Raw genomic sequence first — 21,961 nt, 5'->3', positions numbered from 1 at the left:
AGAGTGGGGGAGAGAGAGAGAGTGGGGGAGAGAGAGAGTGGGAGTGTGAGAGAGACTGGGAGTGTGAGAGACAGAGAGACTGGGAGTGTGAGAGAGAGAGAGACTGGGAGTGTGAGAGAGAGAGACTGGGAGTGTGAGAGAGAGAGAGGGAGAGACAGAGAGAGAGAGAGAGAGAGAGAGACAAAGAGAGAGGGAGAGAGAGACAGGGAGAGAGAGACAGAGGGAAAGAGAGAGAGACAGAGAGGAAAGGAGAGAGAGAGAGGGAAGGAGAGAAAGGGGTGGGGAAAGGGGTGGTGGGGGAAAGGGGGGTGGGAGGGGGAGGGTGGAAAGGGGGAGTGGGAGGGGGTGGGGGGAAAGGGTGTGGAGGGGAGAAGTGGGTGTGGGGGGTGGGGGAAGGGGGTGTGTGGGGGGAAGGGAGTGCGTAGGGGGGAAGGGGGGGTGTGGGGGGGAAGGGGGGTTTGGGGGGGGAGGGGGGGGTGTGGGGGTGGGGAGGGGGGGCGTGGGGGGGGGAAGGGGGTGTGTGGGGGGGGAAGGGGGTGTGTGGGGGGGGAAGGGGGTGTGTGGGGGGGGAAGGGGTGTGTGGGAAGGGGTGTGTGGGAGGGGGGAAGGGGGGGGGTGTGGGAGGGGGGAAGGGGGGTGTGGGAAGGGGGGGTGTGGGGGGGAAGGGGGTGTGTGGGAGGGGGGGAAGGGGGTGTGTGGGAGGGGGGAAGGGGGTGTGTGGGAGGGGGGGAAGGGGGTGTGTGGGAGGGGGGGAAAGGGAGAGGGGGAGCCAGCAGACCCTCTCCCCTCTGCCAGTGTTGGTCCCTGTCTGGGCTGGAAGTCTGGGACTGGAGTTGCGCTGCCGGCCGTTGGAGAAGCCTAGGCCTCAGGCCCCTGCACTGACATGGCCCAGCCTACCTTTTGTACCTTGAAACATGAAACTTAAAGTACTTATAAAACATTTTTGGTAAATCTTTCTATAACATACACTTTACAACCTCACCAATCTTTTTTATTAAAAAAGGGGGTCCTCACCTGTCGGTGTGTTGTATCAGAAACAACAATGGCCGCCGCTTGCTGTTCAGTTGGAAAGATTAGGCCCCGCCCACACACTCGATTGTCTCTCCAGGACCCGATTGGGAGCACTGAAGCCCCACACACTATGTCCCTGTCCTAAGATGGCCATGCATGCACTCTGTTACACACTGAATCAAAATGGCGTCGCACTGAAACTTTTTGCCCTCCTTGACAAAGATGGCTGCCGTTAACCTGGGGCTGTCAGCAGAAGAAATCCCCTCAGCTGCAAACACAGGACCTTCAGATAATTATTCGGGGCTTGCGACCTACCCCAGTTGCTTATGAAGCCTCCCCACCTACCGACCCCGGGAATGGAGCGGAGGCAGCAGACCCTCTCCCCTCTGTCAGTGTTGGTCCCTGTCTAGGCCGGGAGCCTGGGACTAGAGTTGCGTTGCTGGTGGTTGGAGAAGCCTAGGCCCCGGGCCCCCGCACTGACATGGCCCCAAGAAATAAATCACATACTGGACTCATTTATTACACGCAAATTATATAATGAGCTAGTTGGGCTCCTAAGTACCAAATTTGTGCTGGATAAAATCCCCTCCACACACACAGAAAGTGGGAAAAATAAATCAATAGTTAGTAGTTAGGAATCAAGATGGCTGACACTCACCTCGGTTGAGAATGATAAGGCCCGTCCACACACGCACCGATTGGTCAACCGTCAGGTCACTGAAGTGTAGGATTGGTCAATGGTCCTGTCACTCGACTGTAGGATGGCCCGCCTGCACACGCAATGAACCCGCCCCCGTGACGCAGCGATTGGTCAACCGTCAGGTCACTGAAGTGTAGGATTGGTCAATGGTCCTGTCACTCGACTGTAGGATGGCCCGCCCGCACACACAATGAACCCGCCCTCACTCGATGCAAATGAGCGGATAATGAGCGGAATTTTGAACGTTTTTTGGATACCGTCGGCACAATTTTTGTCCGGCCAAAAAGTAAATATGCCTACAAGAGTCCCCTAATGATGAGCTTTCTTTTGATATAACATATGTGTAGGTACGCTCTATAACTTTTGATTGTATAGCCAGACAGAGAGACAGACAGAGAGACATATCCTTTTATATAAATAGATTTTTAAAATGTGATTTAAAAAAAATGTATTTGAAGTTTTAGTGATGTTTTGGGGCCCGTAGTATTTATAAGTTTTGACAGCTCTTCCTGTCAATTTTATGAATGGGCATTGCCCTGCTCCGATTGGCTCTCCATGGCCCACGTGATCCCAGGGGACGCATCAAACTAACTGCGCCTCTGGGATACGCAAGCACTGCGCGCCGGCAGTTGGAGCAGGCCCAGGATCGGAATTCCACACGGGCCCACAGCACAACGGCCGGCGCGCAAGGTAAGTGCAGGTCGGGGGCTTACACCCGCGGGAAGCCCCCGACCTGAATTTCTGGGCCATTATTTTTCTTCTCACTGCTGTGAAATATTACAGTAACAGGTGTAAACATTGAATGCAGGAAATGTTATTGGGATCAATGTATCACTAGGTTTATCCAACATGCATGAGCATCACAGGTCTGTGTGAATTATAAGGTTTTCTGATGTATTAAAGGCAATCAACCTCTGTATTTACATACCCCAGCTTTTGTAATTTACACTGTGAATCCTTAAATGAAGAAAACAATGCGTCCATTCCGTTATCACCTAATTCATTCATGCTCAGATCCAACTCTGTCAGTGTTTGGTTACTGCTGAACACAGAAGCAAGTGTCCCACAACAATCACTTGTTAGTTTAGTGTTTGCCACCCTGTGGAAATAAAGAGTTAGAAATATAAGATTGTGAAAATGTCCATTAGATATATAAAATCTCAGTCCATTGAACATTGTAGCTCCTATTTGGAAAATTACTCTATCACTACTTTTCACTAAATAGGTGACATTCTGCTGATAATTTTAGTAAAAAGTCAGATTAACAGGATTTAGAATTATCAACAGGAAGACTAGGCTAGTATTTTCAATACTAGTGGGGTTGTGGAGAGGTAACTTCTGCAGACACCCCGACCCTCACCGTGACACTTCTGGAGACACCCCGACCCCCACTGTGGCTCCAACTCATTTTCCTGGGTTGGGGTTGTTTAACTATCTCTGCCAACAAGAGGGAGCCCGCCATGAAGGGACTGATGTGGCAGTGCTGCAGTGGTGACCAATGTGGAATTTTCCAGTTAGGCCTTGGACAGAGCTGTTGCCTTCATCTGATGAATGGCTGGCTTCTTAGAAGAGGAAGAGGTGCCCACCACTGGGACCTCTCCCTCCAAAAGGAGCTTCAGTGGGCCTTCCACTGCTGGTCCAGCACATACTGCCACCCCTCTGTGGACATCCCCAGGGCTCATCCGTAGCAGTGGTGGAAGGGTGGGTCATCATGCAGGCTCCCAAACCCTGTCAGATATAAGCAGCGGGGTGGTCTAGGATCAGGCAGCCAACTCCCTTACAATGGGGAAGGGAGGGAAGTAGTTGGCAGTGGTAGGCCAGGGTGTGGCAATAGCCCACACTGCTGGATTTTCTTCAGTTTTGACACAACAATGCCCAATTTCAACAACAACTTGTATTTATATAGCGCCTTTAATGGAGTAAAACATCCTAGGGCGCTTCACAGGAGCGTTATAAAACAAAAATTGATACTGAACCACATAAGATGTTAGGGCAGATGACCAAGGTTTTAAGGAGCGTCTTTAAGGAGGAAAGAGAGGTAGAGACGCAAAGAGGTTTAGGAAGGGAATTCCAGAGCTTACGGTGTTGGCAGCTGAATGCATGGCCGCCAATGGTGGAGCGATTAAAATAAGGGCTGCTCAAGAGGCCAGAATTAGAGGAGTTTAAATATCTCGGAGAGCTGTGGGGCTGGAGGAGATTACAAAGGTAGGGAGGGGCGAGGCCATGCAGGGATTTGAAAACAAGGATGAGGATTTTTAAAATTGAGGCGTTGCTTAACCGGGAGCCAATGTAGGTCAGCGAGCCCAGGGGTGTTGGGTGAACAGGACTTGGTACGTGTTAGGACATGACAGCAGAGTTTTGGATGACCTCAAGTTTACAGAGGGTAGAATGTGGGAGGCCAGCCAGGAGTGTGTTGGAATAGTCAAGTCTAGAGATAACAAAGGCATGGATGAGGGTTTCAGCAGCCGATGAGCTGAGGCAGGGGCAGAGTCGAGAGATGTTCCGGAGGTGGAAATTGGCAGTCTTAGTAATGGCGCGGATATGTGGTAGGAAGCTCATTTCGGGGTCAAATATGACACCAAGCTTGCGAACAGTCTGGTTCAGTCTCAGACAATTGCCAGGGAGAGGGATGGAGTCGGTGGCTAGGGAACAGAGTTTGTGGCGGGGACTGAAGACAATGGCTTCAGTCTTCCCAATGTTTAGTTGGAGGAAATCCCTGCTCATCCAGTACCAGATATCGGACAAGCAGTCTGACAATTTAGAGATGGTGGAGGGGTCGAGAGAAGTGGTGGTGAAGTAGAGCTGGGTGTCATCAGCGTACATGTGGAAACTGACGCTGTGTTTTCGAATGATGTCACCGAGGGGCAGCATGTAGATGAGAAATAGGAGGGGGCCAAGGATAGATCCTTGGGGGACATCAGAGATAACAGTGTGGGAGCAGGAAGAGAAGCCATTGCAGGTGATTCTCTGGCTATGATTAGGTAGATAAGAATGGAACCAGGCGAGTGTAGTCCCACCCAGCTGGACGACGGTGGAGAGGCATTGGAGGAGGATGATGTGGTCAACTGTGTCAAAGGCTATAGACTGGACGAGGAGGGATAATTTACCTTTGTCACAGGCACATAGGCAGTATAGTGGAGGAAAATCTAGCCCATAGTGTCTCACAACGTGTTGCATTTATGGGTACTTACTTTAACGATCGAATTTTACAGTTTGGTCCTTTCAGAATTGTACACAATGTAGTAATTCCCTCATTGTGTAAATTGTTAGAGCTGAGGTCTAGCTCTGTCAGTATATGATTGTCTGCCAGGGATGAGATGAGGTCTGTACAACATTTTTGTGTGAGTGAATTCTTTGCCAACCTTTAAGATGCAAAAGAAATGTTGCAAGTTTGTAATGAAACATATACATGAAGGAGATAAACTAGAAGTTGTCATATATAAAAATAATTCAAAACTCAAGTTTTTAAACTCAGGCATAACATTTTGAAAAAATGTGAATTGCCGAAGTGCACACACGGGGACACACACGCAAATATACACCTATACACACACACATATATACATACACACACAGACACACACACACAGACACACACATATACACATACACAAACAGATTTTTTGTATGAGCAGGAGAATGTGGCTAGTTACAAAGTACGCTTACCTTAGACTTTGTAATGTACAACTTTTGCTTTTCAGTACATCGCACAATATTTCAGCTCCAGGAGCGTCGTCATAGGTGCCCATTATTCCAAACTCAAATGCAAATATAGAATTTAACCTAAACAGAAAACAAGTCAGCTTGGAAACAACGTGCTCTGCTTCTACTTATTTCTTTGGTGACTGATTTCTACTTTGATTGATAACATTTGTTTAATGCTGTGAAGAAAAATGACAATTGATTTGGATGAATTATGAGTGTTCAAGACAGCAAACATATAATGGTGTGGTGTTTTGGTTCTCACCTACCTTACTTGGAAATGTCTGTGTTTTAAAGGTCTTGCATATTTGAACTTTATCTTTGCTGAGTGAATTATTACAGGTTAATAGGACATATTCTTATGTCGCAATTAAGTTTTTTGGGGGTAATTTTCAATTTTGCAGCCGGTGTAAAACTGGTGGTTGCGGATTGGCTGCCCGTTAAACACGCCACCTGATTTTCCTTTCCATTGAAAGTGTGGCTGATCTGCAACTGCCAGTTTTCCGCCCGTGCTGAAACTGAAAATTACTCCCATTGTGTCAAGTTGGGTGCCTTACTTTAGGAAGGATGCTAAAGCCGTGGAAGAGGTAGACTAAGGTAATACCAGGCTTTAGTTACAAGGAGAAACTGGGGAACCTTTCATTAAACCAGAGAAGGTTAAGCGAAGATCTGATAAATGTGTTCAAAATTAGAAAGAACTTTGATAAGGTAAATAGAGAAAAACTATTTCTACTAGTTGGTGACCACAGGGCTGATATTTAAGAGGATCGGCAAAAAGGAACTAAGGGAGAGGTTAGAAAACTTTTTTTTAATGTAGAGAGCTGTTAGACCATGGAATGTCCTACCAGAAACAGTGGTGGAAGCAGAATCCGTAACAGCTTTTAAAAGTGAAGTGGATAAATATTTGAAAAAGAAATTTTTTAAAAAGCATGGGGAAAAAACAAGGGAATGATTGTCTGATCATTAAAATTAAAATGAATGCACTGAATATCACAGACTGAGAGTGTGTGATTTCCTCTATATGCTCCTGGTATCTGTTGACAGCGCCAAATTTTTGTTAATCTTTAGAATGGAAATCAGAACCTTTTCTTTCTACAAAGCAACTTATATATTTGAATAATGATCCAAGTTAGACAGCACTTAGTGAGAAAGGGGACCAGTGAAAAGGGGAATAACTGACTGGGAAGAGAATGCAGAGCACAAACAGGAGAGACAATCATAGTAGCAGCAATAACAACAACTTGCATTTATATAGCACCTTTAACTTAGAAAAATACATGCCAAGACACTTCCCTGAGATGTAATGAAAAATTGAACACTGAGCCAAAGGAGGAAATATTGGGAGGGATGACCAAAAGCTTAGTCGATGAGGTAGGTTTTAAGGAGGATTTTAAAGGAGGTGAGAGAGGAGAAGGGGCTTAGGAAGGGAATCCAGAGCATGGGACCTAAGTGGCTGAAGGAACGGCAGCCTATGGTGGGGTGAAGGGGGTGCAAAAAAGGCCAGATTCAATAGTAAGGAGAGCTTAGGGGGGGCGGGGGCGAGGAATGTAGGGCTGGAGGAGTTTAAAGAGATATAGAAGTATGAGGCCATGAAGGGATTTAAATACAAGGATGAGAATTTTACATTTAAGATGTTAAAGGTTTGATCAAGTTCACTTGGATCATCATGAGATTTATCAGGTCCACGGGATTTATTGGCTTTCAGTCCCATTAATTTCTCCAGTACTATTTTCTTTCGGTTCCTCATTCTCGCTAGACCCTTGGTTCTCCACTATTTTCGGGAAGTTTTTTGCGTCTTCTTCTCTGCCATCTCCTTATTGTAAATTATGTATTAATTCTTTAAATGCTAGCCATTGCTTTTCTACTGTCATACCTTTTAATGTAGTTTCCCAATCTACCTTAGCCAACTTGCCCCTCATACCTACGTAATTTGCTTTGTTTAGATTTAAGACCCTAGTTTCAGATTTAACTAAATCACTTTCAAACTCAATATAAAATTCTATCATATTATGGTCACTCTTCCCTAAAGGCTGCTTTATTACAAGGTGATTAATTAACCCTTTCTTGTTGTGCAATACTAGACCTAAAATAACCTGTTCCCTAGTTGGTTCCTCAACATACTGATCTAGAAAACTATCTTGCATACATTCCATGAATTCGTCCTCCACACTATTAGTGCAAATTTGATTTGCCCTGTCTATATGTAGATATTAAAGTCCCCCATGATTACTGTATTACCCTTGTTACATGCGCCTCCAATTTCCTGATTTATACTCTGCCGTACATTACAACTACTGTTTGGGGGCCTATAAACAACTCCCACCAATGTTTTCTGCCCCTTGCTGTTTCATAGCTCCATCCAAACTGACTCTACTCCTTGATTTTTGGAGCCGAGATACTTTGGCCCCGATTTTCGGCTTGTGTGGGAAATGGTCGGGTTTCCCTGAATGTGGGGTTTCTGACACACATAAAAAAGTGTCAGCCAGCTCCATGCAATTTTCCCTCAAGTGGCCAATTAATTCCCAGCATGTGGGAAGCCTCGCTAATTGTCCAATTCGAGTCAGAAAGCCCCACAGTATGATGTCATCATTCGTGGTGCTTTCAAGGTCCATAGCAAGCACTGCATCCTCTGAAGGCTTCCAAACGAACCATACAGGATGACAGAGGAGCCTACAGCAGCTGTGGCCAGTGCCAGACCCCGAGCTGCCTTCAAATTCGACGAGGCTTCACTGCAGGCATTATTGGATGGGATTAGGGCCCACAGGGAGGTCCTCTTCCCTAGGTCAGGGAGGAAGAGGCCTCCCACTGAGACCAATGCTGCATGGATGCAGGTGTCAGCAGATGCCAACTCGCTGGGAGTCACCAGAAGAACCTTGGCATTACATCTCTAACTCCTTCCTTAACTCCCCCACAGTACCATCTGGAGCCCCCGTCCTCACTGTGGAGAAGGAAGAGGCTGTGCAGCCAGACTCCTCAGAGGAAGCTCCAACCTCTGAGGGCGCAGCGTCAGCAGAAGTAAGCGCACCCAGCACCAGCGCAGACACCCACACCTCGGGGGGACCTTCGGGACATAGAGTAGTGTTGTCACCTGGTGTTTCACAGCTCACAAGTGAGCCTCAGCAGATTCTGGAGACAGGGACAGCAGTGGAGAGTCCTCGTCGGAGGGCGCAGGACTCTGCCAGCTCAGCTCAGCTGCATGTTGACCCTCTGCCTCTGGGTCCATCCGCAAGAGAAGAGGTGATGGATCCCCATGCACAGATGCAGGAGTCTCTGGCAGGTTTTGTCTCCAGGGTCACTGCGAGTGTGGAGCGAATGGAGGAGTCCATAGCGACCACGAGCAGAGCCTTTGTGGAGTCATTGGCGCATGAACGCATCACCATGGAAAGGTTGGCAACCTCCATGGAGGAGATAACTCGCCAGGGTACGGAAAACATGGTGAGTGCTCATAAGAGAATGACATCTCTTGAGGAGCGTTGGCCATCTGTTGAACAGAGAAACCAGATCTTCATGGAAGTCCTTCTGAGTAGGACTGCCAGTGCAGAAACGGGTCCCCATGGCCCCCTAAAGCGCAGCAAGGTGCTCTCAAGCCACTTCCAAGCGCTGGCCCCTTCTGGCCTGTGCAGCTTCAGGTGAGTGAGCAGCAGCCTGGTGCTCCTGTTGCTGATCCTGCTGTTCCTGGTTCTGCTGCTGCCACCTCTGCTGCTGGAGATCCTCTAATGGCAAGAAGGGAAGGAAAAAAAGGCGTCCCATGCTTCTCGTAGATGCCTCCGCTGGGAAGCGCTGAGTGAGGGTGGCGAGAGGGGCTTCCCAGGAGATCGCATTGGAGAAGTGTGTGAGGCTCCAACCTTCCACAGCTGTGCCTAAGCCTTGAAGAAGTAGCCCCAAACCTGCAACAACAAGGTCCTTCAACATACAAGTGCTGTCCCTTTAAATTGCAGCTTCTCCGATTGACCTGCAGCTGCAAGCAAGCAAGCCAACTGTTTTCACGCCAGGTCTCATCAGCGGGGTTCCCCGCAGGCGTGTTTCATGTGGGGAAAACCCCAAATTCGCAACGGCCCCGGAAAATCTATTTCAACAAGGTAATAATTGGTCATTAGTGTTCCGACGACCAGTCCCGCCAGCGGCGGCTGGGGCTGAAGCGGGTTGGAGAGAAACGGCGGTCCGAAAGTCGGACGGGGCAGGGAATCAGGCGGGGGGGGGGGTTCGCGACCCACTTTTTCGGCAATTTTCGGCCCCCGGCCGCATGAAAAGCCGCCCGACGGCTGCCAGAAAATCGACCCCTTTCTCTCTACTGTCGTTTTCCCATTCTTTTCCGTTCTGCCTATCTCTTCTAAAAGTTAAGTATCCTGGAATATTTAGTTCCCAACCTTGGCCACATTGCAACCACGTCTCTGTAATGGCTATTAGATCAAATCTATTAATTTCTAGCTGCGATATTAATTCATCTATTTTGTTGCAAATGCTTCATGCATTCAGACACAGTGACTTTAGCTTTGACTCATTTCTAATTTTCCCTGACTATCACTTCTCTCGACCCCTCCACGGTCTCTAAATTGTCAGATTGCTTGTCCGACATCCAGTTCTGGATAAGCAGAAATTTCCTCCAATTAAATATTGGGAAGACCGAAGCCATTGCCTTTGGTCCCCACCAGAAACTCCATTCCCTAGCCACTGACTCCATCCCTCTCCATAACATTTGTCTGAGGCTGAACCACACTGTTCGCAACCTTGGGCATCATATTTGACTCTGTAATACGCTTCCCATCACATATTCGCAGCACAACTAAGTCCGCCTATTTCCACCTCCGTAACATCATCCGTCTCCGCCCCACCTCAGCTCATCCACTGCTGAAACCCACACCCGTGCCTTTGTTACCTCTCAACTTGACTAATCGAACGCACTCCTGGCTGGCCTCCCACATTCTACCCAAAGTAAACTTGAGGTGATCCAAAACTTGGCTCCCCATGTCCTAACTCGCACCAAGTCCCGTTCACCCATCAGCCCTGTACTTGCTGACCTACATTGGCTCCCGGTTATGCAACGTCTCAATTTCAAAATTCTCATCCTTGTTTTCAAATCCCTTCATGGCCTCGCCCCTCCCTATCTCTGTAATCTCCCTCAGCCCCACAAACCCCCCGAGATATCTGCGTTCCTCTAAGTCTGCCCTCTTGAACATCCCAGATTATAATCGCTCAACCATTGGTGGCCAGGTCTTCTGTTGCCTAGGCCCTGAGCTCTGGAATTCCCTGTCTGAACCTCTCCGCCTCACTACCTCTCTTTCCTCCTTTAAGACGCTCCTTAAAACCTACCTCTTTGACCAAGCTTTTGGTCAGCTGCCCTAATTTCTCCTTATGTGGCTCGGTGTCAAATTTTTTGTCTTTTAATTTTCCTGTGAAGCGCCTTGGGAGGCTTTACTATGTTAAAGGCACTATATAAATAGAAGTTGTTGTTGTTGTTATTAGAAACTCTTCCACCCTCTTCACTCACATTACAAACTCAAGATATCTTTAGAACTTAACTCAGCATTTACTCCTTTTCTTTTTTGAGAATTTTTTTTTCTGTCCCTTTCATGGTATTTTCTTGCTATGCCCTTCCTTGGGGCTCCCTGTGTCATGTCCCAACCCTAGCCAAGAAAACTTATTGGGAGTCCAGTGTACTCCGCAAGGTGCTAGATTCCAACATTTATTCATTTGTAGCCTTTAAATCTGGATACCTGTAACTCATGACTGGATAATATTTTCTGAACAAGTAGCTGAGGTGAGGGGTAATAGTTATGGTTATTTCCTTCAAGTATCTCATTTTGTATCAAGGCATGTATCTGACATTTTATGGTTTCTTCAGGCATACTCTTTAATATCAGCCAACATATAATTATGATCTGGAGGATCAACAGCAAAAATTTTTTAACCTGTCTTTTATCAAATTTTGTCAATTTTACAGGCAATATATTTGGTAACAGCTTAGGGAATTAGATCGGATCCAGTCCCAGAACATTTTCTTTGATTAAAGCATCCGAAATTGACTTTGCATACTTTTAAAATCTGGGCATTTTTAAGAAAATGTATAATTGAAAATATTTAAAAAAGAAAAAAAAACTTGTGGCCATCACGTCTGCTGATTCTGCCAACGCCTCCTGAGTACTGCTTTTCAGTCAGTTCAAGAGGTGCAAGGTAAATTGGAAGGAATGTTTATGTCAGGGTATCGCTGCAAATTTACTGATAAATAACTTGCGCTGGTTTATATACAACTTTACATTTACTGTAGTAATAAATTAAGACAAATAAAATACAAGGCAAAACATTTCACAAAAAAGAGACAAAGGTGCGAACACTACTGATGGTAAACATTAACAGTGATTACCTACCCCAGCTTCTGTAATTTACAATTCTCATTCGTCAGTGCCTCAGATAGTTTGCGTAGTCCCTTCTCACCTATTCTATTGTTACTCAGATCCAGCTCTACCAGAGTCTTGTTTGTCTCAAGCACAGGGGCCAAGTCCTCACAACAACTGGGTGTTAATTTATTACCACCCACACTATGGAGATAGAAAAGACAAATTACAAAACAAAATACTGGAAGCACTGAATGACACCAAAGTACCGTACCTGACTACACAAAATTCACTTTAATGCAGCTCTCCTAGGAATTTCCTATGCATACAGCCATCTTGGCACTTAGTTAAAATAATGGTTTGCTTCTGATCACTTTGTAAAGTGACCAGCTCCATCAAAGTCAAAGTTGGAAAATCAGCAAGAATCCCCTGATTGTACTATCAATTTTCTGCTTTCAATGTAGTTCTGCAACTGAGGATTTCTCTGCAAAAGAAGCAGGTGGTTACAAAATAATGACAGATACAAAAGAATTTTGATTTGAAACTACTTTCTCTTACAGTCACCTCTACTTAAAAACATAACATGGTATAATGGTGATAAACCTACTGAGTGCAAATGAAAAGGCCATCATGGATTTTTATACTTATCGCTAGATTTGCAGTGTGAATAAAGGCTTAATGCATTTGTTTACCTCAGCGTTTGTAGTGTGCACTGCTCATCTTTTAGGGCGTTGCAAAGTAAACGAACTCCTTGGTCTTGTACATTATTATCACTCAAGTCCAGGAGTATTATGCTGTGGTTAACATTCAAAGTAGCAACAAGTTGTTCACAACTTTTATGAGTAAGATTGTTTCCATCTAACCTAAACAAGGCAAAAAATAAGATAATAATGCATGGGAAAATGGCACTCAGAATACAGCATGCATTTTATTTTGAATATAGGCACTATCTTTAAACGGGAAGACACATTCTACATCTATGCCTACCAAAATATCTTGGTTTGCACATTCGTAAAAGTATTTAATTCTGCAGACTGTCCACACATTGTTGATTTACAGTCCTGTGTGCTATGTGTTTGTGGGTGAGAGAAAAATCTTACTTACTTCACATTTTGTAATTTGCAATCCCGCCTTTGCATCATTTCAGAGAGTATTTTCAGTCCAGAGTCTTTGATATTGGCCCCAGATAATCTAAATATGAACAGATTTCAAATAAAACCAGCAGTGTGAGAAAAAAACCCCATCATTCATTGTGCCTGTATTATATTACACTACCTACACTGATAAAGGATATTTAAAGAAAGAACTGCATTTATATAGCACCTTTCATGACCTCAGGATGTCCCAAATGCTTTACAGCCAAACAAGTACATTTAGGCTGCAGTTATATTGTGTTACTAGTCTGAAACCTGTGGGTGTAGAATGTGACTCACCACTGGAATATACCTTGTTCAATTTCTTTACTGTGAACTGTTCTCCGGCCATCGGCAGAGAGCTTTACAAATATGTGCATATACACATCCACAGAGCATTGCCCCCAGTCGGTAATTTTTTTATGTTTTGAGAGCACATTAAAAAGATCCTGTTGGCTATTCTCGCCTGACAAATGGGTGACCGGCAGAAGAAATTCTGGTGGGTGCCTCGGAGACCTCTTTGACACATAATTCTGCTCCAGGCAGGTGCTGTTCTGAAGCTTGTAGTGAACGCTCCTTCCATGGTTATAACTATCTTTATACCAGCCGATAGGGTGGTTAGTCCTTTATGGGCTGTCACAACCCATACGTTGAGGGGCACCCACACCCCCCGGACTTGCACCCTGCTGGATGTCAACCCTGATTTCTGAGCTGGGCTCCAGTCTCCACTCACCCAGACTGTCTGGAACAGGATTCAAACCCTGAACCTTTTAACACAGAGGCAGGAATGCTACCACTAAGCCAAAGGCTTATAATGATGTCAATGTTAGGGTTTGCCAACCCCCCAGGATTGCCCTGGATTCTCCAGGAATTAAAGATTCATCTCCTGGGCACTGCTGCGAGCCACGCTGGGGGAAAAAATCACTGGGGCATGAAAACAATTGTGTGCGGTTTTTTTTCATTTTCTTTGAACATTTTTGCGTATTAGTTATAAAGAAATTGAAGATGGGAATAAAAGCTGTTTGACGGGGAGGGGCGGTTGGAGGCAAGAGATCATTTGATGAAACCTGCAGGAATATGTTCAAGCAATAATGCATTTCAAAATAGTCATTTAACCCTTTGTGAGTGATGCTAAGGTGCTGGGCAGATGTGGATGGAACAATAGTGGTGGTGCAGTTCCAATTAAGCGACTGGCCTTCAGACCAACACAACAGATCAGAACCGCGTGGAGCTACAGGGAGGCGACCTGATGTTGCATAAATTAAGAACCCACAGCGCAACAAAATGGCTACAGCGTCTGTTCTGAATCTAGGAAATAATATTACAAATTGCATCAAAGCAAATACTCACTTTATCCCGGTAAAATAGTTTGCAATTAGCAGCAGTCTTTGTATGCCAATAGACGGCAGCCTGTACAGTGACAGGTCCAATTCTCGGTAGCTTACTTCGGACATTTGCAAAACAAATGCCAGCGCTGAGCACTGAGCAGGCGAGAGACTCCCAGAAGAAAAGGTCCCCGACTTGAAGGCAGCTGTGATTTCATTGAGGGCAGATATGTCACTTAATTCATTTAGGCAGTGCAGAATGTTAATGGTTTGTTCCGGAGGAATATTCGTCTGCAAGGTTTTTTTCAAGAATTTGGCGATTTTCTTCGAGTCGTCTTTCGCCTTGTTTTTCGTGTCATCGGCCAGAAGCCCTTTCAAAAACTCCTGACTCTTTTGTGTTCCCAATCCGCAAAGGAATCGGAGAAAAAACTCCTGACGACCCTTTCCATCTTTCGTCGCAGTCTCGCAGGCTTCTTTACATACCTGGGAATAGCTGTGCTTTTCAAATAGTTTAAAACTTTTCCCAATAGCATTCTTTTTCTGGTTGTGAAAGGAAAGAAAAACATAGAGAGCCGCAAAATATTCCTGTACTGCCAAATGGACAAAAGCGTAATTAGTCAAGTCGTTGGTTGTGACAATCTCGTTGCAAAGCCCGCCACAAACTAACGAGAGTTCAATTTTGTATTCAGCCAATTCTCTCTCATTGAATAAGACGGTCTGGGAAAGTTCTTTGGCGCTTTTTTCGAAAGCCAGTTTCCCCAGTGCGAAGATTGACTCAAGCTTTGACTGCAGCAATTGAATCTGTGCACTTTTTGCTACAAATTCGCGACTTTCCTGTTGATATACAATCAAATGAACGAGGAAGTGGGAATACACTTCTGTTAACGTCTGAGGTATTTCATCCTTCATTTCCGCAGATTTCAACACATCTTCCAAAACAGTGAACAAAATACAGCAGAAGGCCGGGACAGAGCACATGAAAAACAGGCTCCTCTGTTTCTTCACAACCTGGATAATTTTTTCTGCCAATTGCTGCTCTTGGCATTGCCTACGGAAATAATCTTCCTTTTCCTGGTCTTGGAATCCTTTGATTTCAGTCATCCTGTCTATGCAGTTGGGAGGAATGTTGTTTTTTGTCCCGGGCCGGGTAGTTATCCAAATGGAAGCCGAAGGAATTAGTTGCCGTTTGATGAGATTGATGAGCAGAGTGTCAAGCGCGACCGGTGCAGTCACATCTCGACACACGATGTGTTTGTTAAAATTGACTTCGAGTTCACCATCCGACAGCCCGTCAAAGATAAACAGCGATCGGATCGAGTCATTTGCCAAAATGTTTCCACAATTTTGGATATGTGGATAGTACCGTTTGACAAGTTCAGGCAGAGTGATTTCCTTTTTCTCTTTGGACAAGAGGCTGAGCTCACGGAAAGGAAACCTGAATATGAAATCGTATTCGGACAGTGCAGTGCCAGTAGTCCAGTCATAAATCAGTTTCTGTACAAGAACTGATTTTCCAATCCCAGCTATCCCCTTTGTAACCACAGTCATAGGTGCTTTGTTCTGTTTAGACAGAGGCTTGAAAATGTGACCAAATTCGATAAATGAAGTCTCAGCAGACTCATTCGCTTCAGTCGTATCGTCACTATTTTCAACCTCAATAATGCTCACATTAACAAATCGCTCACACAGCAAAACTCGTTTTCCTTGTTTTCCCCCGTGTTCTATCATGTGTTCAAACATTTCTCGTGATTTCATTTTGTGGGTCACTTTGAGATTTTTCAAATCAGTCTCTAAGATGGAAGAAAAAGGCAGAAGTAAAAAGAAACGGCTCTCCAGATTAACGTGGACGAGTCTCTCAGCTGTAAGTTGGTTAAACTGCCAGATCTGTTTTTTTACAATCCAAAAGAACAGTTTTCATGAAGCCAGATTCCACTTGATCACAACAATTTGCACTAATACAGGTCCTTTCATGTAAAAGAAAACTCAACCCAAGGCATTTTACACAGGCGATTGTACACCAAGCAGAGTTATGGGAGGAAGTTAGTGCAGAGCAGAGGATATGAACTGGATACAGGGCTGAAGGAGGTTGCGAGGATAGAGTGAGGCAAGATCCTGAAGGGATTTATAAAAAAGGACAAAGGTTTTGAAATCAATATGCTAGGGAATGGGGAGCCAGTGGAAGAGTGATAGTTACACAGGAGTTAGTATGAAATTGGATGCAGGAAGTGGAGTTCTGGATGAGATGCAAGGTGAAGCTTGGGAGGACACAAGAGGGGGCATTACAGGAGTTGAGCTCTGGGGCGATGAAGGCATAAATGAGGATTTTGGTAGCAGAGGTTGTGAAGTAGGAGTAGCGGCAGCCAATATGATGGAAGGAGATGTAGACGGGCTTGGAGATAGTCTTGATGTGAAGTGTGAAGCTCAGAATCAAACTGGACACCAAGGTTGTACACTGTTGGGTCAAGTCTGTGCAACCAGACTGGATACAAAAAGGAGCTTGGGGCTAATGTATAAAGTTTCCAATTGGAGCTGAACAGCATTGGTTTGATGAGCTGGAAAAAATTACCATAAATATAAGCTGAGCTGTGTATCTAGCCACTTGCAAGCCTTGGGAAAAGGCAAAACTGAAGCATTTCCAGGACTATGAGCCGATCATGTGACATGTAGAATATACAATATGGAGGACTTTTTTTTGGAAAGTAACTGAAATCAACAAGATTCTGATGTGTAACATAATTTACTTGTATCTTTACTAATAAATAATAAGTTTGATATGCTCTTTTAATACTTACTTGAAAGTGCTTTTTCACATGCTCCTGAAAATTAAAAAAATATCATAAACAATATATCCAGGAAAATTTAGAAGTATTCAATTTTTTTGGCAAACACAAGTGATAATAATAAATGAGATTACCTCCATATTGGTGAATAATTGTCTTGTTGTCCATGGAGATTGACACAGGGCCAGAGATATTATCACTTTGGATATTGGGTGCAAACATTTTTCCACCACTTTTGACTGTCTGACGATTTTCAATCCTGTGGCCTTAATTATATTAACAATTTAAAATAATAAATAAATGTATAAAAACCTGCTTTATTCTCAAACAAATTTGTTGAACTTTAAGAATATATTAAAAAATACATTTGTATTAGTTTTCAGTAGTTTTGCTAATTTAAGATAACCTGCCTCTAAAAGCACATTTTCCAATAACCTTCTGGGAATTTACCCCTATATGTATATTTAAATTAAGTTGCTCCTAAATAAATTTATTGTTAGTTTATTTGCATAACTATTTTGTTATAAACCATTTTTTTTACTCCTTTTTGACTTACCTGTTGCCATGGTGCCGATTTGTGGATAAAAAACTTGGAATGGGAAACTCTGAAAGGAAAAATACCCACAAAAGTTAAGTTTTATTTTTGAATATTGCTAAGATTGTATTTTATTTTTTATTTATTGCGCAATCACAGTAGGAAAAAAATAACAATCTCTAATCATGAAACAACAGTTACTTTATATGTGTGGTATCTGTTGCATTTCTGTTTATTTCTACCCTTAGATTTTTTTGGCTCCTGGATGTTAGATCACTCTCCTGGTGAGTTCCAATTTCCTAGGCCTTTGAGAGTGTCTTCACTTGGCTTACTATCTAGATGATGCACTTGGAACAATAAACAGAAAGCTCTTGTTAAGTTACTGGAACCACTCTTATGTTTCTGCAAGATCCATCTCCTGTCCTTGATAAGTGATAGAACATCACATCTGAGATCAATCTAGTTTTAAATATTAAGCAAATCTATCAAATTAACAATCAACAAGTGAATATGTAACAATATAACATACACATATACACAGTAGAGTTGCTATTCTCTATCTCCTGAAAGGGGAAAATAACCAAACGTTACAAATCTGAATGCTAATGTGTCTTCTTCTTCTTAGGCAGTCCCTCGGAACTGAGGATGACTTGCTTCCACATTAAAAATGAGCTCACAGGTGGCTGATTAGTCCAATGCGGGACCTACAGTCTCTGTCACAGGTGGGGCAGACGATGGTTGAAGGGGCGGGTGGGTGGGGTGCTTGGGTTGACGTGCGCTCCTTGTGCTGGGCTTCCGCTTGCTCCCGGCAAAGAGACTCGAGGTGTTCGGTGCCTTCCCGGATGCTTCTCCTCCACTTTGTGCGGTCTTGGGCCAGGGATTCCCAGGTGTCGGTGGGGATGTTGCACTAATGTGTATCTCTATAAAGACCTGTTATATAGACAGCTGCCCTTATTCTTGGCTCCTCCTTACGAGCTGAGGGTGGAGAAACAACTGCCCTTGTATAAGGACCCAGATTATAAGGGCCCTTCAGAAGCACTGACAGTCAGAAAAGTAAGATCGTCTTGGTCTGTAGACCCAGGTGAGAAGGTGTGAATGAGAGGGTCGCTTTAAGAGCCTCCAATTTAGCCTTTTCCATGTTCTCATCATTTCCCTCTTCATATAGGCAATTATCAATGCCCCTAGTGCAAAGCAGTACTTTAAGTGGAGCTTGGTGAAACTAGCGGCAAAAATCCTGACAATCTCCAAAGTACTAACCCGTTTGATTTTCAGGCAAAGAAACACCAACCTTCAGTCGCAGCACACAAAATGGCCTCCTCAATGTGGTATCCGCCTATGCCTTTCTGCAGCTCTGCCTGCCACTTACAGTATATAGTTGCAGTAATTATTTGGGGTTGGTTTAGGCCAGAAGTTGGGGGAAATGGGTTGGAGGGGTTAGCCATGATCTATTGATCATGAGATCTAATGATCCATTTACTTGTGGCAGATCAGGCTCCCATTGGTAGCATCCCTAATAACAGTGAGCTGTGTGTGAGAGAAACTGCTAGTAAAGTGGTGTTAAACCTGGGGACTTTCCTCTGGGTGAAAGATAATTTAAGAGGGAATGGGATAAATCTTTGAAAAGGAGGAATATTAAAGGATCGGGGGGTGGTGAAGTGGGGTTATAGGAGAGACCGCCAGCACTGGGAACCAAATAGCCTCCTCCTGTGCTGTAATTTTTATCATTCTATGAAAACATTCCTTTATTGAGTCAGAGCCTGCGGTGTGATTTAGAAATGTTGGTGCTGAGCTGAGTTTAGAACAATGTACCCTATGAGAACTGGCCAAACACCGAGCTAGCTGCCCTTTGTGTGATCGCTCGCTTTGGTTCAGGTCAGTCTGTGCCATTTGGTTTTGACATGTGAAGTCCAAGCACAGATCAGCTCTGACTGAGGCTCCCAGTTTAGAGTTGTCACCTTTACACAGAACCTGAGTCGAAACCAGAATCCAAGGAGATAGGGAGAGTGATGCAGTAACATTTGCAGCTGTCATGTGATGAAACATCACATAACAAGATATCATGTGGTCAGACATCAAGTGGTTAGAATGTCATAGAATCATAGAAAGTTACAGCACGGAAGGAGGCCATTACGGCCCATCATGTCCGGGCCGGCCAACAAAGAGTTATCCAGCCTAATCCCACTTCCCAGCTCTTGCTCCATAGCCCTGCAGGTTACAGCATCCCAAGTGCACATCCAAGTACTTTATAAATGTGGTTAAGGTTCCTGCCTCTACCACCCTTTCAGGCAGTGAGTTCCAGACCCCCACAACCCTCTGGGTGAAGAAATTTCTCCTCAAATCCCGTCTAAACCTTCCACCAATTACTTTAAATCTGTGCCCCCTGGTTTTTGACCCCTCTGCTAAGGGAAATAGGTCCTTTCTATCCACTTTATCTAGGTCCCTCATAATTTTATACACCTCAATAAGGTCTCCCCTCAGTCTCCTCTGTTCCAAGGAAAACAAACCCAGCCTATCCAGTCTTTTCTCATAGCTAAGATTCTATACTCCTGGCAACATTCTTGTAAATCTCCTCTGTACCCTCTCTAGTGCAATCACATCTTTCCTGTAATGTGGTGACCAGAACTGCATGCAGCACTCTAGCTGAGGCCTAACTAGTGTTTTATATACAGTTGCAGCATAAACCCCCTGCTCTTGTATTCTATGCCATGGCTAATAAAGGCAAGCATTCTGTATACCTTCTTAACCACCTTATTCTGGACCAATGGACTTTTTACATGCAGTGAACATTTTATATGCAGATAGCACCCTCTGGTGGTGGTTATTGTGCTGGCAGTTTGTATGCTGGAAAGGTCATCTGATCTTTCTACCTTTCTTCCTGTGTGAGGTCATTTGACCTGTGTTCCTTTCTTCCTGTGTGAGGTCATTTGACCTTTGTTCCTTTCTTCCTGTGAGAGGTCATTTGACCTTCGTACCTTTCTTCCTGTGTAACACAGGAAGTAGAATTCCAGGAAGAACCTGGCAGTAATGGAGGATTCCATAAGGGTTTCACAATCCAATGTAATCTGATTTCATATGTTAGGCCAAGCGCAATATCTGTGAGTATCTTTGTTTCTTAGCATAATAGCAACATTGTCAGAGTAGTATTTTGATAACACTATGTTTATAAAAGGTTAATATTTGATAGTTATAGAAGTTAGTCCAAATGTTAGTTAGTTATACAATTAGTCTATTCTACTGTTGTAAATATGTTTATATCTTATGTAATATCGAATGTATAGTACTCAGTTATGTACAAAACATACTTTGTCTTTGTTTACAGTTGCACAAATTTGTTCAAGTAAAGCTTCAAAACAGCAAACGGCTTCACGAAGAATTATTTTTGAATAAGTGTTTAACTTGCTGGATAACTAGATAGGAGCACGTCTAGCGCGGCCAGTACACACCTTATCTACTTGGCCTGCTTCCTTCAGGGATCTGTGGACATGCACTCCAAGGTCTGTTTGTTTCTCTACACTACTCAGTGTCCTACCATTTAATGTGTATTCCCTTTCCCTGTTAGCCCTCCCCAAATGCATTACCTCACACTTCTCCGGATTGAATTCCATTTGCCACTGTTCTGCCCACCTGACGAATGTATTGCTATCTTCCTGCAGCCTACAGCTTCCTTCTTCAGTATCAACCACACAGCCGATTTTAGTATCATCTGCAAACTTCTTAATCATACCCCCTATATCACGTGATCAAACCTCCAGGAATGCTTCCAACCAAAGTTGGTAACCCTACACTGGGCTTTGAAGTGGACTGGTGGATTTTATTTGGAGGATAATTCAGGTGCAATTTGTTAGTGGCACATTTGAGGCGGTAGCCTCTAAGAACCCATTTAACTGAGTTTAATGCCCCAAAATGTGTGGTAATTTGGAGGAAATTACAGCCGATGGTGTTTAAAATGGCTAGTTTAACTTGCCAAGTTGAAAATCAAACAGAGACAATGAAAGGGTCGGGCAGAAGTGGTATTATACTTTGGAAACCCAAAAGTCTTTTATAAACATACAAATAGTAAAAGGGTAGTCAAAGGAAGGGTGGTGCCAATTAGGGACCAAAAAGGAGATATTCTTGTGGAGGGAGAGGGCATGGGTGAGGTACTATATGAGTACTTTGCATCTGTCTTCACTAGAGAAGAGGATGCTGCCAATGTCCCAGTAAAGGAAGCGGCAGTAATGATATTGGATAGGATAAAAATAGATAAAGAGGAGGTATTTAAAAAGTTGGCAGACCTCAAAGTAGCAAAGTCATCCAGTCTGGATGGGATGGATCCTAGGTTACTGAGGGAAATAAGGGCTGAAATTGTGGAGGCTCTGACCGCAATCTTTCAATCCTCCTTAGATATGGGAGTGGTGCCAGAGGACTGGAGGATTGCAAATGTTACACCCCTGTTTAAAAAAG

At 44.2% G+C, this 21,961-nt stretch overlaps 1 protein-coding gene across 2 annotated transcripts in view; it reads right to left on the bottom strand.

The window, feature by feature from the left end:
- LOC147115646 (NACHT, LRR and PYD domains-containing protein 3-like) overlaps positions 1–21,961 on the bottom strand; it is a 56,897-nt gene that overhangs the window by 22,218 nt on the left and 12,718 nt on the right. For both annotated transcript variants that reach the window (XR_015078657.1, XM_085990078.1), the window contains exons 3-12: positions 17,540–17,588; positions 17,118–17,249; positions 16,996–17,019; positions 14,229–15,993; positions 12,850–12,936; positions 12,438–12,608; positions 11,779–11,949; positions 5,378–5,494; positions 4,903–5,073; positions 2,640–2,810 (exon numbers count right to left, since the gene is read on the bottom strand). Coding sequence is in view for 1 of the 2 variants with exons in the window: in XM_085990078.1 (XP_085846204.1) it covers positions 2,640–2,810; positions 4,903–5,073; positions 5,378–5,494; positions 11,779–11,949; positions 12,438–12,608; positions 12,850–12,936; positions 14,229–15,993; positions 16,996–17,019; positions 17,118–17,249; positions 17,540–17,549 (2,819 nt within the window). In the remaining variant the exon portion in view is untranslated. The remainder of the gene's footprint in view (positions 1–2,639; positions 2,811–4,902; positions 5,074–5,377; positions 5,495–11,778; positions 11,950–12,437; positions 12,609–12,849; positions 12,937–14,228; positions 15,994–16,995; positions 17,020–17,117; positions 17,250–17,539; positions 17,589–21,961) is intronic.

This window comes from Somniosus microcephalus, chromosome 6 (assembly GCF_052327205.1).
Source record: "Somniosus microcephalus isolate GS21.2 chromosome 6, FLI_Smic_1.0, whole genome shotgun sequence".
Lineage (NCBI taxonomy): Eukaryota > Metazoa > Chordata > Chondrichthyes > Squaliformes > Somniosidae > Somniosus > Somniosus microcephalus.
The sequence above is the reverse complement of the archived record's forward strand: the minus strand, read 5'-3'. Positions and strand labels throughout refer to the sequence as shown.